Below are 19,059 nucleotides of genomic sequence, written 5' to 3'. Positions count from 1 at the left end.
CAACAACTTCCCATCTACTCCATATATTCTTAATACTTTCCACAATCCTTGTCTATCCACCCTTTCATATGCTTTCTCCAAATCCATGTAAGCCGCATACAACTTCTTTCCCTTCTCTAAAAACTTTTCCACTAAAGATCTAAGAATGAATATCTGATCTACACAACCTCTTCCCTTCCTAAATCCTCCCTGTTCTTCTCCAACTAATTCCTCTGTTCTTTCTCTAACTCTGTCAATAAGTATCCTACCATACACTTTTCCTGTTATACTAAGAAGACACATGCCCCTATGATTACCACACACTTCTTTTTCCCCTTTTCCTTTGTACAAGAGAATAATTATACCTGACTTCCAATCCTCTGGGACTCTACCTTCCTCCTAGGCCAATCTGCACATCTTCCACATCCATTCTATTACTATCTCTCTCCCATGCTTCAGCATTTCACCACACACTCCATCAATTCCTGGGGCTTTCCCCAATTTAACTTTCTTCATTGCTTCCACAACTTCTATCCTACTGATTTCTTCCTGTCTCCTCACCTCCCTCCTCCCAGCCATTCCCCAGCCACTTATACTTGCATTACTTCCATCCTCTATGTTCAGCAATTCCTTAAAGTGTTCTCTTCATCTGCTCACATTTTCTCCCTTTTCCACTAGTAATCTACCATTTTTATCTTTCACTCCCCTGCTAACTTCACTTCCACCCTGTCTTACTCTCTTCACCTCATTCCAGAACATTTTCTTACATTCCCTCCACTATCACTCAAATTCCTTCCAAATTCCTCATCCACTCTCTTCTTACTCTCTCTTACTAATCTTTTCACCTCTCTCCTTCTTTCTACATATAACTCTCTCTTCCGCCTCTCAACTTCTTCCACGCCCCTATTTCTCATCCATTCATTGTATGCTTTCTTCTTTTGTGCCACAGCCTATCTCACCTCTTCATTCCACCATGCTGTTCCTTGCACCCCCCTCCATCTTCTCTTCATCCCACACACCACATCACATGCTGTACCTGTTTCTTCTGTGAATATCCTACACACACCTTCCACGTCCCCCATCTGCTCCAATTAATATTTGTCCAATCATTCCTCCACTTCTCTCTTATACTCTGCCTTTTTCTCATCCTCTTGTAACCTTTCCACTCTCCTTACAAATATTCCTTCTTCCCATCCTTCCCTTCTTCTATTTCTCCATCCTAATTAGATCTTGATTCTGGCAACACCAAGTAGTGGTCAGAAAGTCCACTCCCCCAACCTCTGTAAGCTCTTGCATCCATTACACATCTTCGCTTCCTTTCATCCACACACACATAATCGGTCATTGCCTTCCTTTCATTCAGTTCACCACCCACCCTTCTCATCACTCACCATGTATACCTGTGGATCATTCTGTGCCTGAAGATGGTATTGGCTATCACCAACCCTCTCCCAGCACAAATGTCCACTAATGCACTGCCATTCTCATCTATCTCAGCAGGCACACCCCACTCACCAACTATTCCATCCACCTTCACATTCCCTACTTTACCATTCATATCACCGATCAAAAACACTCTCTCATTCCTTCCAAACTTTTCTATGCACACTTCCACATTTGTCCAGAACTCTTCTCTCACTCTACTTGCACGATCTTGTGTTGGCGCATACACACACACAATCACCCACATTTGTATTCCAACTTTCAATCTTAATCACACAATCCTTGACCGAATTGATCCATACTCTCTTATGCTCTTCCTCCATCTTTTACTCACAACTATACATACTCCTTCTTTTGCCCTGTCATTCTCACCTACTCCTGCCCATATACCCCATCCATACTCCCATTCTCTCACACTCTCACCTCTCCATTTAGTTTCAGTTACTCCGCATACATCAACTTTCGCACCCTCAAGGACCTGGACAATCTCTCTCTCTTTCACCTCATCATTCGCTCCCCTTACCTCCCACTTTCCGATTACCATGTCCTTTGTCCGGTCCTTGATCGTGATCTTTTGGTCAGTCCTTGTCCGAGGCTTATTGTTTGTCTTTTTAGTTAGTTGTTTTCCGGGGAGGGGCACTAACCCTCCGCCAACCCTTTTAGTCTCCTTTTACGACAAGCAGGGATACTAGGGGAGTATTCTCGAAAAAAAAACCTACCCCTAGGGGGGATTATAGTATCACTAACAGCATATAGGCACACCTGTACTTGCAAAGTACATCTCAGCTCCAAAAAGATATCCAGTTCACACCATTTTGTCTTCAGAAAAAACACCCTTCTTAAACAGTAGACATTTAAAACTTAATTTCAGTAAGCCTTTGTAACAATGCACTGTAATGACCTAAACACCCTTTGTAGTGTTGCAAAACATAACCAGAAACTAGAATCTTCTTGTGTATTTTTGATTATTTAACATATTTTGATAAATTATTACAAAAATACTCCTTAAATTAAAGTGTTTTATGATGGTGTATTCCCCCTCAAAAAAATGGAGCCAAGAAAGTCAGGTATCGCTAAAGACAAGGGTTTACTCTTTTAATCATTAAGCCAGTAGGAATAAGCATAATTTTTTTTTCTTTCTTTTTTAAACAGCCATTTGGATCAATTTGCAGAGAGGCTAACCCCTGATGGTATATATTGATAATTGAGAACTTAGCCTTCTTACAGTATATGAAACAGTGCTTTGAAAAGCTCATATATGAAATCAGAAATAAGAAGCAGGAATGTAAGACTAAACTGGCACTGTAAATATCATTGAAGGTAAGCAAAAGTAGCTTTTGCACACAAAATTATGCTACCATCCCCTTCCAGTTATGGTACGCCTGTGAGTTTTTGCTGTCCATCTGCATTCTAACTTTAAGTCTTGGTGAAACTAGAAGATGGTTTAGCAGTACTGTTCTGTATTTCAGGCAAGAAAAGAGGTAAAGACAGAGTTGCGAGGTTGGCTATGGGGTGGTGTGGCTGATCATGATGGACTCTTTTCCTCGTTCTCAGTGGACCCTCTCGGCTTAGACTGGCAGGATCAAGTAGCTGGTTGGCTCGAGCAAATATTTGACATTACATATTCAACCCTTATGAGTTCTGATGTATGTAATGTATTAAAGTTTGACCAGTAGTTCACTGCATGTTATGCCAGGCCATATGCCTTATGTTGCTCATGATATACTATATGAAATATCAAAGGTACTGGTATTTATTTTCTTAATATGATTAATGACACCATTTTTATTTTCTGTGGTACATACTCATGCCCGCCTCCTCCTTTTTCTCCATCTCCTTCTCAACTGCGTAGTGTTCCTTTTTTTTTTTTTTCCCCAGTGCTATACTATCTGATATATTTCATTGGTTTACTAGCTCTGCTTGAATTGCTCCACTAAGTTTATTGAATATACCATGGTAGGTAGAGGCAACAAGCGGATGGTCTGTACTGAATGAGCAGGTGCAAGTGTATGGGCTGATGGGTGTGCCAATAGTGGCCTGGCAGCAAGCAGGAGTTCTGGCCACTGTTGGAGCAAGCTCACAAGTCAACATTCTTGACCTTCTCACCAATCCCATGGCTTCCACACTTAGCCTGGGCCTGGAACTCAGGTATTCCATTATTTTGGCACCTAAGGGTAACCTTACTTCTGCTCCAGACTTGACTATTGTATTTCATTCAGCTCAAGTTAGTGGAGATATCCATCACTTTGCAGCCTCTTTCCTGTAGATCAGTGGCAGAATACTGTACTGTGGCTCTACATTCTTTTTATAGTACTGTACTTTTTCTTGACAAGTATCATATTCTTATGTCAGTTGTTATAACTCAGCATTCAAGATGGGGAGATGACAGTTTTTCATTCTTCCCAACAGTTTTCAGCAACTATTGGTAATTGATTTAGCTGGTTTTCCCATTTGGTTTAGCTTCCGGTCCAGAGAAAACATTAGCTGCACCTTGGCCACTTCAGCGTGGGACATTGTGTGTACAGTGCAACCACCAAGACTTTAAAGTGCTTGAATCCATGAACTATTCAAACTTTTGAAAATTTTGAACTTTGGAAAGGACATTTGTCTGGGTATTCTTGTCTTAGTCTTGTAGTTTAGAGTATGGGCTAACCAACCTACCACAGGAGTCATATACTTCAGTGTTTTTGTAACATGTCCATTACTGTATATTTCTAATAATTCAAACTAATTATAACTTTCAGTATGGTAGGATACCTATTGACAGAGTTAGAGAAAGAACAGAGGAATTAGTTAGAGAAGAACAGGGAGGCTTTAGGAAGGGAAGAGGTTGTGTAGATCAGATATTCATTCTTAGATCTTCAGTGGAAAAGTTTCTAGAGAAGGGAAAGAAGTTGTATGCGGCTTTCATGGATTTGGAGAAAGCATATGACAGGGTGGATAGACAAGGATTGTGGAAAGTATTAAGAATATATGGCGTAGATGGGAAGTTGTTGAATGCAGTGAAGAGCATGTATGATGGTGCTAAGGCTGCAGTGTGTGTGGATGGTGAACTAAGTGAATTTTTCTCTTTGAAGGTTGGGTTGAAACAGGGATGTGTCATGTCTCCATGGTTGTTCAATCTGTACATGGATGGGGTAATAAAAGAGGTACAAGGTAGGGTAGTAGATGTTGGAGTGGCCCTGGTGAGAGAGGATAGTGTTTGGAAACTCCCTGTACTGTTGTTTGCAGATGATACTGTGTTGTTGAGTGAAGACGAAGGGGAGCTGCAAGGCTTGGTGGATGAGTTTTGGAGAGTGTGTAAGAAACGTAGTCTAAAGGTGAATGTAGGGAAGAGTAAATTGATGGTCTTTGAGAGAGGTGAAGTCAGTGAATGTACAGCGAGGTTGGATGGTGAGGAATTGGAAAATGTAAGGACGTTTAAATACTTGGGTAGTGTGATGAGTAAGGATGGAGGTTTAGAGGGTGAAGTGCTTGAAAGGGTACAGCAGGGAAGAAAGGTTGCTGGTTCTTTGAAAGCAGTGATTAGTAACAAGGAAGTGAGCATGGAAGTGAAAAAGTTACTACATGACAGTATTGTGATACCAACTCTAATGTATGGAAGTGAAGCTTGGACGTTGTTGGAAGGACACAAGTCAATAGTGAAAGCAGTGGGAATGAGTTATTTAAGAGGAGCCTGTGGAGTCACGTGGAGAGACAGGCTGACGAATGAGGATATAAAGGAGCATTGTGGTGTGGATGTGGATGTGATAGGAAGCGTTATGAGGAACACACTGAGGTGGTTTGGCCATGTGGAGAGGATGGAGGGTGAGAGACTGACGAAGAGAGTGTATGTGAGTGAGGTGGAGGGGGGAAGAGGGAGGGGGAGGCTGTGGATGAGATGGAGGGATGGGGTGGAGAGGTATATGAGAGAGGGGGATGTGAGTTGGGAGCAGGGCAGTGAAATGGCGGGGGACAGGGCGACATGGAGGCGATTTGTTTGTGGCCACCCCAAATGGGATTGAGGCGTCTGTCAATACCTAGATAGATAGATAGTATAATACCCGCTATTAACTAAATGTATTTTTCTCTTCTCTCTCCTCACATTCTGTATGCCCACTTCTGTTCTTAAGCACTTTGCAGCAGTATCCATATTTAACATCCACCAATACGTTTTTGGGGAAAATACTTTTTAATTCAGTTATTTATTTAAATTAGAAGTACACATGCTGGTATGGTATATACTTGCACTGCTGCTGTACATTTCCAGCAGGTGATCTGCTGACTTTGTTTACCATTTGCTGACACATTTAGCATGATGCAATCAGTCCATATTACACAAAAGTGCATATCAAACCCACAGAATCCATAGTTTACAGTTTATTTATGATATATTATAATGCACACTTATCTAAGTCTTCTTCGGTCTGTATAAGGATGGTGTTATAAAAGAGATACAGTACAGTGTAGGGCAGTGGTTGTTGGAGCAACTCTAATGAGAGAGGGCAGCATTTGGAAACTTCCTGTATCATTGTTTGTTACTGTAGTGTTAAGTGAAGATAAAAGGGAGCTGCAAGGGTCGGTGAATGAGTTTGGGAGAGTGTGTAAGAAACGGAATCAGAAATTGAATGCAGGGAAGAGTAAAATTATGGTCTTCAAGAGAAATGAAGTCTCTGAATGTACAGTGAGGTTGGATGAGGAGGAAAAGGAAAGTATGATTACATTTGGTACTTGGGTAATGTGATGAGTAAGGATGGAAATTTGGAGGATGAAGTGCTTGAAAGGGTACAACAAGGAAGAAAGGTTGCTGATTCTTTGAAAGCAGTGATAGAAATAGGGAAGTGAGCATGGAAGTAAAAAAGGTCACTGCATGACGGTATTGTGATACCAACTCTGACGTATAGAAGTGAAGCTTGAACCTTGTTGGAAGAACAAGTCAACAGTGAGAGCATTGTAAATAGTTATTTGAGAGGCGCATGTGGAGTTACATGGAGAGACAGACAGACAAATGAGGAGTTGAAGGAGCATTGTGATGTGGATGTGGTAGAAAGCATTAGGAGAAACACATTGAGGTGGTTTGGCCATGTGTAGAGGATGGAGAGCAAGAGACTGATGAGAAGAGTGTATGTGAGTGAGGCGGAGGGAGGGGGAGAGGGAGGGAGAGGCCGAGGATGAGATGGAGGGATGGAGTGGAAAGGTACACAAGAGAGGAAGGTGTGAGCTGGGGGGAGGGCAGTGAAATGGGGGGTGGGGGAATAGAGTGACATGAAGGCGATTTGTTTGTGGGCACCCCTTTCGGGATTAAGGCATCTAGCAGTGGATGGATAGATAGATGTGAATCTACATTATTGCAGTCTTGTAGGAATATTGAAATCATAAATAGTGATGCAATAAATGTGTGTGTGTGTGTGTGTGTGTGTGTGTGTTCTTTACTAATTGTTCTTACCTAATTGTATCTTTACAGGAATGAGTCATGCTTGTACTGTCCCATGGTTTGAATGATTTTTATCATATATATCATTGCATTTGTAAATAATTTTGACACATACTATTTCATTTGATGGTGCATTCCACTGATCAGTCGCTTTATTTGGGAAGGTGAATTCTCTTACATCCATATCACCTTTCTTTTTGTACAGTCTTCTTCAGTGTCCTCTTGAAGTTGCTTCCCCCTAGGTTATATATATATATATATATATATATATATATATATATATATATATATATATATTCAGTCATGTCTATTTTCCCTTTTTTTGTGATGCATTTATATAACACAATCATGTCTCCTCATTCATCTGTCAGGTAATGTTGGTAGGCTTAATTTTTCTAGTCTTTTTTCATAGATCCCATAAGCTTGGTGTCCATCTTGTAGTGGCCCTTTGTATCTTTTTAATCTTATCTATGTATTTTTTAGGATGTGGATTCTAGACTACTGTTGCATACTCCAGAGTTGGTCTAATGAGTGATGTGATTATCTTTCACAGCATATCTTCATTTATGTATGTGAATGCTACTCTCGTATTAGCAAGCAGTGTGTACCTGATCCATACTGTCTCATTGATCAGGTCAGCCGGTGATAGTCAGTTATTGATAAGCACTCCTAAGTCCTTCTTTTCTGATATGTGTAGGGTTGCAATTCTTGGCTTATAATCTCATTCTGGTCTTTTTTTTTCACCTTTATCAAACTTGATTACGTGACATTTGTTCACAATGAATTCCATCTGCCATCCGCTGCTCGATTCATGAAGCTTATTTTATCCATCTTGTAGCTCTGTGCAAGAGTCTGTGTTTGTAATTTTCCTTTGTATTTTTGCATCATCAGCAAACATATTTAGATAGCTTCCACTTCCAGTGTTGCTCTCTATGTCTCTATCTATCTATCTGTCTATTGCCAGATGCATCAATCCCATTCGGGGTGGCCACAAACAAATCGCCTCCACGTCGCCCTGTCCCCAGCCATTTCACTGCCCCGCTCCCAACTCACACCCCCCTCTCTCATATACCTCTCCACCCCATCTCTCTATGTCATTTATATATATTAAAAACACAATTGGTGCCAGCACTGAGCCCTGTGGGACTCCACTAGTCGCTTCTCTCCATGATGAGTAATTTCCCCCTTAGTACTGTTCTCATTTCCCTTTTTCTGAGAAAATCTTGCATCCAGCAGTATAGATTACGTTAGTTTCTTCCTTGATGGTACAGTTTCCATACAGGTCTTTGGTGTGGTACTCAGTTAAATACCTTCTTGAAATCCAAATAGATGCCATCCACCCATCCTTCTCTTTTCTTTAGTGTTTCTGCAATTCAGTAGCTTAGTAAATTGTAACACATGATTTTCTAAAACTGAACTGTCTTTCTGTTATCAAATTGTGTTTTTCCAGATGATTTACCCAAATTTTCCATATCAGCTTTTCTAATATCTTTTTCATGATACTGGTCAGTGATGCTGATCAGTAGTTAAATGGTTTTTGTCTGTTTCCTTTCTTGAAGAGGGGAACAATGTTTGCTTCCTCCCAGATATCAGGTAGTTTACTTTGCCTTAGGGATTCCCTGAATATTAAATGTATTGGTCTGCTTAACTCTTCTGTGCATTCATTTAGTACCCAACTTGAAATCTGTGTGATGATCATTTGCTTTTCCTTTTTCTAATTTACTCATCTCTTCTTAGACCTTCTGTTCTGATATTCATATATTTGTTAATATGTGTGAGCATGCTTGTTCTCTTTCATCTCTCTCAAATGTACTCTCTTTTGGAAGAACTTACTGGAATTTTTTGTTTAGTACTTTGCAAATATTGTCTCCATTGATATAGATTTTTCCCATGTCCATGATGAGTGTTTTGTTTTTCATTTCGTATTTGAAGGCTCCAACATGCTTGCATGCATTGGCCTTGGTCACCTAATGACAGCTTTCTATGCTGCTCCATATATGGCAGTCTCCCTGTTCAGTCCCTTAACCCTGAGGTCACACGTAATGATCTCGTCCCAGGTCTTTATCAGTCTGCCTCTCGCTACCCTACCTCCAACTTTAACATCTCTTTTTCTGCACCCACTTATCCTCCCCCATCCTCTCCACATGCCCAAACCATCTCAATCTATCTCTCCTCATCACAACACCATTACATTCCAGTCCCACCCTACCTTTCAACTCCTCTATTGTAAACCCAGCCCCCCCAGGCCTTGCACGCAGGGATGCGCAGCACATCCAAGTAATCATTGTCATTTCCGTACGTTTGAGCCTGTGAGTATCCTCTTCCTTTATTGCCCAGGTCTCACTACCATACAGCAATACGCCCCTAACACATGCTGCATACAAAGACCCCTTAGCGTATAGAGAGAGTCCTCTCAATGTCAGGAGAGGCAACAGCTCCCTGAACTTTTTTTCCAACCACTTATCACCTAGCTGCAGAGCTAGCTTCAAACCCACCTCCAGCACAAAACATGTCTCCCAAATAACTAAACTCTTCCATACACTTGGAGACTCACCAGCAAGCTCAATCATTTCATGCCTGACAATCTCCACTTGCTCTCCCCAGCTTGCCGCACACATAAAATCAGCATTATCTCACAGTCTACCTCTAATACCACTACATCTCTTATATATCCACTCATCAAAAACACTGCATAGGATGGAATTACTTCCCATGCCCTTGTGGCAAATTGCACATGGCCACTCTTCCTCTTCTTTGACAGTACTTCCACCGACCCTAAATATCATCACTTTTGTTTTATCTGCTTTTACTCTTAAGCCTTTGTGCCCCTTACCATTCTCTCTTTCCTAAATCTTTCCTCTGCCTCCCTTTCATTCTTTGCAATCAACACTAAATCATCAGCACACATTATCTCCCATGGGATTCCATTTCAGAAGTAATGTGAGAGGGCTTCAAGTACCATGATAAACAACAAGGGACTCAAAACTTACCCCTGATGCACACCAACATTCACGGAAAACTCATCACCCAAATCTCCATTCACTCTTATCTGGGTCCGAGCACCCACCTGCATGGCCATAACTACCCCAACCAACCACTCCATCCCAAGCTTTCTCATTGCCCACTTCACCACTTCTCTCCTTTAGTAATCCCCATTTCCCATGAGTTAGGCATCTTTTTATCCATCATCATCATCATCCCTTTCCCACCTTAGGGCAGGGTGAGGAGTAGCAATATCCAGACAGCCCAAATTTGTCCACTCCAATGGGCCACGCTTCCATCCACTCACCATTGAAGCCTCCAGAATCCAGGCTTTATCTGATACGCCAAAAACATTCACCGCATTCTGTAGCCTTACGTAAACTTTCCCGATAGAGTCAATCCAGACGCTGTCACGTTAAAAAGGGATACCAAATCCCTGATCATGCGCTTCTCCTCACAATATTCATCTAGCAAGCTCGATCTCTTGTCAGTTCCCTAGCCTCACTGACTTGTAAACCTCTCTTCCTCACACACTCATCCACCATATCCCTCCACCTTCTCCTTGGCCTACCTTGCCTCCCCCCTCCCTCAGATTTGCTCAGATACACCTTTTTCACCACTCAGTTATTATCCATTCTCTCCACATGACCAAACCATCTCAGTACACTCACTTCAATTCTGATCTCCACAGACTTCCTTACTCCACATCTTTCACGACTCACATTATTTTGTATTGTATCCACTCTCTGTACTGCACATACATTCCTCAGCAGTCCCATCTCCACTGCTCTCACTCTTGACTTTTCATTTTCATGCCACACCATGATCTCACATCCGTATGTTAAAGTTGGGACTAACACTCCTTCATGCAAGCCTTGTGCAGCTGCAACACTCAAGCCTCTGTTTCTTATCAAGACCTTCATTGCACTAGCAACTTTCCTTCCTTGTTTCACTCTGCTTTCCACTTCTTTTGCACATAGCACTGTATTTGAACTGTCACCAATTCCAGTCTCTCTCCATTTTTATCGATACTTCTTTGAATTCCTCTGATGCCTTAAGTTTGGTAGCATTTTTTAATACTTCTTCTACAATGGTCACACTTTAGAAGGTAACTTTCAGAGGCTTTGACTTATTTCTCTCATATTTTCCTAGCCTTTTAAGTTCATCTGTTCCTTTCTTACAGATTTCCTCTGATATTTTTTTCAATGTGCTCATTATCATTACCATATCCTTTTGGTCTCTAGAGATTTTGTTTCTTATTTCTTCTTTATCTTTACCATTGATTACTGTAGATTTGTTGATTCAGCTGATTCCTTTAGTAGCTTTGGGCTGTTTCTTATGATTTCATTCACTTCCTTTCTTATGGTTTTAGCTTTGACCTTTTCTTGCTCGTTTTATTTTTGCGACCTCTGCATATGTACCTTTTTCAGGTACATATGCAGAGGTCGCAAAAATAAAAAGATAACTAGATCTGATGTGAGAGGTGTAAGGCTGAGAGGAAGACCACGAATAGGATGGATGGACAGTGTGAAGAGAGCGCTGGATGCGAGAGGGATGTCTTTTGAGCAAGGAAGAGTGGCTGTGCGTGACAGAAATGGGTGGAGAGAAATTGTGAATGAATAAGTGATGACACAGCCCTGAGGGGATATTCTCCCGCATTTGGTCTGATCAGCTATTTCAGGTCAGGTGCGGGTAAGGGGATGAGTCTGTTATGATGTGGCAGGGGTAAACCAGCTCTGCTGTCGGGCCCTGCTGCAGATGTCACTGATTACATTGCGCAGTTGACCCTTGTGCAGTGTGGTGCGGTGAGGATCTGTCCGTTCTCCCCTTTGGGGCTAAGATGCAAATGAATGTGTTTGAATGGATGAGTAAATAGGGAGTGTGTCGTCCTGTCTCGGCTACCTCCCTTTCCTTGGGGGAAGCAGCCTAGGTATATAGATAGATAGATAGATAGCATATGTACCTTGCATTTCCTCTGAGCAATTTTCTCATCATTTCATTTGCCTGAGTTATCTTCTCTTCACTATCAGTGCACTGTTCTGACAGACTACCTGCTTGCCTAATTATATCTGTATCCTTTTTGAGCTCCTCCAAAGCACACTCATGGCTGACAATAGTACTTCCCATTTCACATGTTTTCTTTCTCAGAGAGTTGACTTCGTGTGACAGCTCATCTATTGAATCCCCATTCTTCTTGAGCTAGGCACGTTTTTATCCATCCTTCTTTGTATTCCTCTGATTCCTTAAGTTTGTTAGCATTTTTTAATACCTCATCTAGTGTTCAACTTTAGAAAGTTACTTTCAGGGGCCTTGACTTGTTTCTCTCATATTTCTTAAGCCTCTTAATTTCCTCTACATCTGTCTCACAGATTTCCTCTTATACTGTCTTCAATTATGTTCTTTATATTTACTGTCTTGTTGTCTCTGGTGATTCTGTTCTTTATATCTTCTTCATCTTTGCCAGTGATGACTATAGATTTGTTGATCCCAGCTGTTTCCTTTATCAGCCTTGGTTTTTTTCTTATGATGTCATTTGCTTCAGCTTTGTTTTTTAGATCTTGACTTGTTTTGGCTACAGCCCATGTATTTTCTACATCCTTTGTGTAACTTTTCATAATTTCATTTGCCTGAGTTATGTCTGCCCTTTCCTCTCCTTCCCTCTTTCCATCCATCCTCTTCTGTCTTTCTTTCCTTTTCTTTCCTTATCCATCTGCCTGTAGGTGATTTTACACTCCCTCTTCTGTCATTTTTTCCTCCATTCTTTCCTCTTCCTTCTGCATGTGGGTGACTCTACACTGAGTGACATGCCAAATGGTTTTCTGTACACCAGGAAACCATTTTGTACACTGGGTGGTAACCATAAAACCAAATTTTGGCACATGGTGGTTCAGTGGGTAATTCCAGCACTGCAATCAGATTGAGCCTGTGAAGGTTTATATCCAAGGGATGGTTGGGGTTTATTGCTCACGTAATGCCACTCAGGGATGAGTGAGGCTGGTCACTCATCTTAAATGTCAGGACCAACTTGCCTAGTCCCGGGCTCCTACACGCCTCATGGGGCAACGTAGGATTAGATGATGAATGAATGAATGATCTTCTCATATTTTGTCTTGCCTTTCTTCTGTCAGATTACCTGCTTGTCTAATTATGTCTTTATCATTATTACTTGGTGGATGAGTTTGGGAGAGTGTGTAAGAAACGGAATCTAAAGGTGAATGTAGGGAAGAGTAAAGTGATGGTCTTTGAGAGAGGTGAAGTCAGTGAATGTACAGCGAGGTTGGATGGTGAGGAATTGGAAAATGTGAGTACGTTTAAGTACTTGGGTAGTGTGATGAGTAAGGATGGAGGTTTGGAGGGTGAAGTGCTTGAAAGGGTACAGCAGGGAAGAAAGGTTGCTGGTTCCTTGAAAGCAGTGATAAAAAGCAGGGAAGTGAGCATGGAAGTGAAAAAGTTACTACATGACAGTATTGTGATACCAACTCTAACGTATGGAAGTGAAGCTTGGACGTTGCTGGAAGGACACAAGTCAAGAGTGAAAGCAGTGGAAATGAGTTATTTAAGAGGAGCCTGTGGAGTCACATGGAGAGACAGGCTGACAAATGAGGATATAAAGGAGCGTTGTGGTGTGGATGTGGCTGTGATAGGAAGCTTTAGGAGGAATACACTGAAGTGGTTTGGCCATGTGGAGAGGGTGGAGGGTGAAAGACTGATGAAGAGAGTGTATGTGAGTGAGGTGGAGGGGGGAAGAGGGAGGGGGAGGCCGAGGATGAGATGGAGGGATGGGGTGGAGAGGTATATGAGAGAGGGGGGTGTGAGTTGGGAGCGGGGCAGTGAAAGGGCGGGGGACAGGGCGATGTGGAGGCGATTTGTTTGTGGCCACCCTGAACGGGATTGAGGCGTCTGGCAATAGATAGATAGATAGTCCACTACCACAGCCACTAGTAAGCTGGTGGGCTAGGGTTCCCAGATCCATTGCCTGGACCTGGGACTGTGCAGTGAGTGGGACCTGTGCTGTGTCTGTCTCCCTTTATTAATACTGAAGATGACAAAACAAAATAAGTTTCATAGCAAGCCTGAGGACAGTAAATCACCCATGGGGATGAGGGTGGGTTCATGGAATGTGGGAAGTTTGAGGGGAAGAGTGGGGGAAGTCGTTGAGGCATTCAGTAGGAGGTGGGTGGATGTGGCGTGTTTGCAGGAAGTCCGGTACAGGGGTGGATCAGCCAGAAAGATTGTTGGGAAGGACTGTTGCTATAAGATGTTTTGGCAGGGGGGGACAGACGGATATGGAGGTGTTGGTGTGATGGTTGCGGAGAAATGGGTGGAATATGTTATGAATGTTTTGAGAGTAAGCGATAGGATATTGGTAGTGAAAATTCTGTTGGGAAGAAGGATAGCTGCGATTATATCGGCATATGCTCCACAGTCAGGATTGGATGAATCAGAGAAAGATAGATTTTGGAATGATTTAATACGTGTAGTGGGTGGTATGCGGGATGATGAGATAGTGATTTTGGGAGGGGACTTAAATGGTCATGTAGGTGAATTAGCACAAGGTTATGAAGGAGTGCATGGGGGATGTGCGTATGGTCTAAGGAATGCAGAAGGGGAAAGGATACTCGAGTTTGGGGAGGCAACGGACATGATTGTGTGCAACACATATTTTAGGAAAAGAGAGAGTAGGTTAATTACGTATGAGTCTGGGGGAAACAGCAGTCAGATAGATTATTTTCTGGTTAGGAGGGCCGACAGCAGTCAGATAGATTATTTTCTGGTTAGGAGGGCCGAGAGGAGGTTAGTGAGGGATGTTAAAGTTATAGGAAGTGAGGAGTGTGTGCAGCAAGACAAACTATTGATTTGTGATATGGTGCTTAAAGAACAAGTGATGAAAAAGAGGACTTATGTACCTAGGAGGAAAATATGGATGCTGAAAAACCAAGTACTGTAGTAAGGGATGCCTTCTATGGCGAGTTGAGGAGAGTGGTGGCTGAACAGGGAGCTGTAGTCAGAGGCGTTAATGAACATACAGAGCCCTCAAGAACAATTTCTTGAGAGTTACTGATGTAACATGTGGTTGGACAAGAGGACCACCAAGACACAAAGTAACTTGGTGGTGGGATGAGGGTGTAGAAGCTGCAGTTAAGGAGAAAAGAAGGCTTTTCCGGGAATGGAAGAAGGGTGGTAGCAAAGAGGAATATTTGGCTGCCAAGCGTAGGGCTAGAAGAGAGGTATACAGGGCAAAGTCTGAGTCACAGAGACAATTACTTGATAACCTAAATCATGGGGAAAGGAAAAATATATTTAGGGTGGCAGGTCAGGTGAAGAGGGATAATCGGGATATTATAGGTGAGCAGTGTGTGAAGAATGATGAAGGAAGGGTAGTGGTGAACAGTGAGGATATTTAAGATGCATGGAGAGAGCATTATAACCGTTTGTTGAATGAGGAGTTTGACTGGGACAGGGAAGGTTTGGAGCCAGCAGATCCAGTGTCTGGCCCTTGGCCTTTGATTGATACTGCTACTGTGAGTGAGGCAATAGGCAGGATGAGGGTGGGGAAGGCAGCAGGTGTGTCTGGGTTGACTGCCGAAATGTTGAAGGTCTCAGGCGATATAGGGGTGAGTTTAGTCACTGACCTGATAAATAGGATTATTTATGAGTGTGTTGTCCCAGATGATTGGCTGAAGAGTGTAATTGTAAATGTGTATAAAGGGAAGGGTGATGCCCTGGAAAGAGGAAATTATGGAGGTATAAAGATTTTAGATCAGATAATGAAGGTATTGGAGAGAGTTTTAGAAGGTATGATTAGAGAAAGAGTGAATATTGATGAGATGCAGTTTGAGTTTATGCCAGGTAGGGGGACCACTGATGCCATATTCAATGTTCGACAGTTTCAGGAAAAATATATTGGTAGGAGAAGGGATCTTTATTTTCTTGTTGTTGATTTGGAAAAGGCCTTTGACAGAGTCCCTAGAGAGGTGGTGAAGTGGGCAATGAGAAAGCTTGGCTTGGAGGAGTGGCTGGTTAGGGTGGTTATGGCCATGTATGTGGGTGCTCACACCCAGGTGAGAGTGAATGGAGATTTGAGTGATGAGTTTTCCGTGAATGTTGGTGTGCATCAGGGGTCAGTCGTGAGTCCCATGTTGTTTATCATGGTACTTGAAGCCCTTTCACGTGACTTTAGAAACGGATTCCCGTGGGAGTTGTTGTATGCTGATGATTTGGTGTTGATTGCAGAGAATGAAAGGGAGGCGGAGGAAAGGTTTAGGAAGTGGAGAGATGGTATGGGGCAAAAGGGTTTAAGGGTAAATGCAGATAAAACAAAAGTGATGATATCTAGGGTTGGTGGCGGTACTGTCAAAGACGAGGGAGAGTGGCCATGTGCAGTTTGGCACAAGGGCGTGGGAAGTAATTCCATCTTGTGCGGTGTGTGTGATAAATGGGTCCATAAGAGATGTAGTGGTATCAGAGGTAGACTGCGAGATAATGCTGATTTTATGTGTATGGCGTGCCGGGGTGAGCAGGTGGAGATTGTCAGACGTGAAAGGATTGAACTTGCTGGTGAATCTCTTGAATGTGTGAAAGAGTTTTGTTATTTGGGAGACATGTTGTGTGCTGGAGGTGGGGCTGGAGCTAGCTCTGTGGCTAGGGTGAGAAGTGGTTGGAAGAAGTTCAGGGAGCTCTTGCCTCTCCTGACATTGAGAGGGCTTTCCCTACATTCTAAGGGGTCTTTGTATGCAGCCTTTGTTAGGAGTGTAATGCTGTATGACAGTGAGACCTGGGCAGTGAAGGAGGAAGATATTCGCCAGCTCAGACGTACAGAAATGACAATGATTAGGTGGATGTGCAGTGCGTCCCTGCGTCCAAGGCCTGGAGGGTCTGGGTTTGCGATGGAAGAGTTGAGAGGTAGGATGGGACTGGGATGTATTGGTGTTGTGATGAGGAGAGGTAGATTGAGGTGGTTTGGACATGTGGAGAGGATGGGGGATGATAATTGGGTGAGGAAGGTGAGAAGTGTTAATATTGGGGGTGGGGTTATGAGGGGTAGACCGAGAAAGACATGGAATGAGGTCATTAAGTGTGACCTTAGGGTTAAGGGACTGAACAGGGAGGCTGCAATGGATTGTGCAGCGTGGAGAGCCACCATTAGGTGACCAAGGCCGACACATGCAAGCATGTTGGAGCCTTTAAAAATGAAATGAAAACGAAACGATCTATCTATAGCCCGATGCTCTAATCCCGCAAAGGTTGGCCGCAGACAAAACATCTCCAAGTCAGTCTGTCGCCCAGCATTTGATTGCCCTCCCCCCCAACTCACTCCCTTCTCCGTCATATACCTCTCAACTCCCTCCCTCCACCTCATCCTTGATCTCCTCCTCCCTCTCCCTCCCTCCACTTCACCTGCATACACCCTTTTAGTCAGACTTTCAGTCTCCAGTCTCCCCACATGTCCAAACCACCTCAGTGTATTTCTCCCAGTTTTGTCAGTCACATCCACATCCACCCCACGACATTGTTTCACTCCTTCATTCGTCAACCTGTCCCTCCATGTCACTTCACATGCTCCTCTTAGGTAAGTCATTTCCATTGCTCTCACTCTTGACTTGTTCCTCCCTAGCAAGGTCCACATCTCGCTTCCATACGTCAAGAGGGTAGGGATCACAGTACTATCTTGCAGTGACTTCTTAACTTCCATACTCATTATTGTACTCCTTCAAAATTCTCTCATGGGTGACTACTGTATTTTCCATTTCTTTCATTTTCTTCTTACCGGTAACCCTTTCACACACCATATGTTTCCAATAAGTTTCTGTGCCAGGCACAAAACCAAAACCCCACTTAGGCTGCCTCCGCTCGCGTGGAAAGAAAAAAAATATTTACGGCCAAATTTGCCTTTGGAAAATGCTTATATTGTTATGAATAGTAGCCTGTCATCTTTGCTGATGTTTATACTATATGATAAAAAAAAAAAAAAAAAAAAAAAAAACATAAAACAGATGAATAAATGTACAGAAATGAAGTGAAAAACCTAATTTAGGAGAAAACTAGCTTCTAATAAGTTCCCACTATCATTGCACAAAATTTTTCCTGGAACTTTCAGTTGCAAAGTACATGTCTATGTGCAGAATTTCACAAGCTTTCTTTAGAGCACCAGGAAATTTTGATATGCCCAATAGTTTTCGAGTAAATTGGAAAAAACAAAAAAATTATCTAAAAATGTATGATTTGTTTAGCTTTTCGTTTGTAATTATTGAGATTGTAACAAACATATTTGTAAATTACGTACATTTTTATAGTCCGAAGGATAATGAAGCTATCTGTCTATTTGTCTATCTATTGCCAGACACCACAATCCCGTAAGGGGTGGCCATTTGACTTTGAGTTATTTGTTTCAATGGGAGGGGCACTAACCCTCCACCAACCCACTTGTTGACACATAGGGAACACGTATGGTTTGGTTATATGGTTACCATCCAGCGTTGTAAATGGTTTCTTAGCTTACAGGAAACCATTAGGCTTGTCACTCAATGTAAAACCACCTGAAAAGGAAAGAAAAGCAATAAGAAGTGACAGGAAAGATGGGAGAAATAGGAAGAAAGGAGGGCAGGCACAGAAAGAGAATGATAAAGGTGAAGGAATAAGTAGGCAGCACTACATCAAGTGAGTGGATGATGCTCGCCACCACCTACCACCAATAAGGAAGCCCTTGATATAATAGAAATTATTATAACTCTTATTGTTTTTGAGAAAATGATTTTTGAAAAGTTAGGATGGGTTGGGTGGTGTAACAGCACGAAAGCTCATACCTGTAAACGGAGTATGTTTGTGTTTACAAACTTTTCCCAAAATAATTTGCACACAAAGATTATTTTGCTTTGCAGAAGTGTGCATGAAAAATCAGCATCTTGCTCATGATTTTTTTCAAATTTTTGATGCGACATATACTTTCCGAGTTAAATGCCTGAGAGAAAATGAAATGCACCTCATTTACCCTATGAGAATGTACAGTAAACTATCTATCTATCTATCTATAGCCCGACGCCCTAGTCCTGCAAAGGGTGGCCGCAGACAAAACGCCTCCAAGTCACTCTGTCACCCACCATTTGACTCCCCTCCCCCCAACTCACCCCCCCCTCCCTCATATACCTCTCAACTTCATCCCTCCACCTCATCCTCGGTCTACCCCTCCCTCTCCCTCCCTCCACCTCACCTACATACACCCTCTTAGTCAGTCTTTCATTCTC

The 19,059-nt window shown here is 42.4% G+C and overlaps 1 protein-coding gene across 1 annotated transcript in view; it reads left to right on the top strand.

Moving 5' to 3' along the window:
* Window positions 1-19,059, top strand: part of LOC145393722 (uncharacterized) — an 848,279-nt gene that overhangs the window by 194,102 nt on the left and 635,118 nt on the right. Inside the window, exons 23-24 of the mRNA XM_080267765.1 lie at window positions 2,892-3,068; window positions 3,383-3,570. Coding sequence (XP_080123891.1) covers window positions 2,892-3,068; window positions 3,383-3,570 — 365 coding nt within the window. The remainder of the gene's footprint in view (window positions 1-2,891; window positions 3,069-3,382; window positions 3,571-19,059) is intronic.

The sequence above is a fragment of the Coenobita brevimanus genome, chromosome 25, assembly GCF_032717465.1.
Source record: "Coenobita brevimanus isolate Jiangsu-jjx chromosome 25, ASM3271746v2, whole genome shotgun sequence".
NCBI classification, from domain to species: Eukaryota; Metazoa; Arthropoda; class Malacostraca; order Decapoda; family Coenobitidae; genus Coenobita; species Coenobita brevimanus.
The sequence above is the reverse complement of the archived record's forward strand: the minus strand, read 5'-3'. Positions and strand labels throughout refer to the sequence as shown.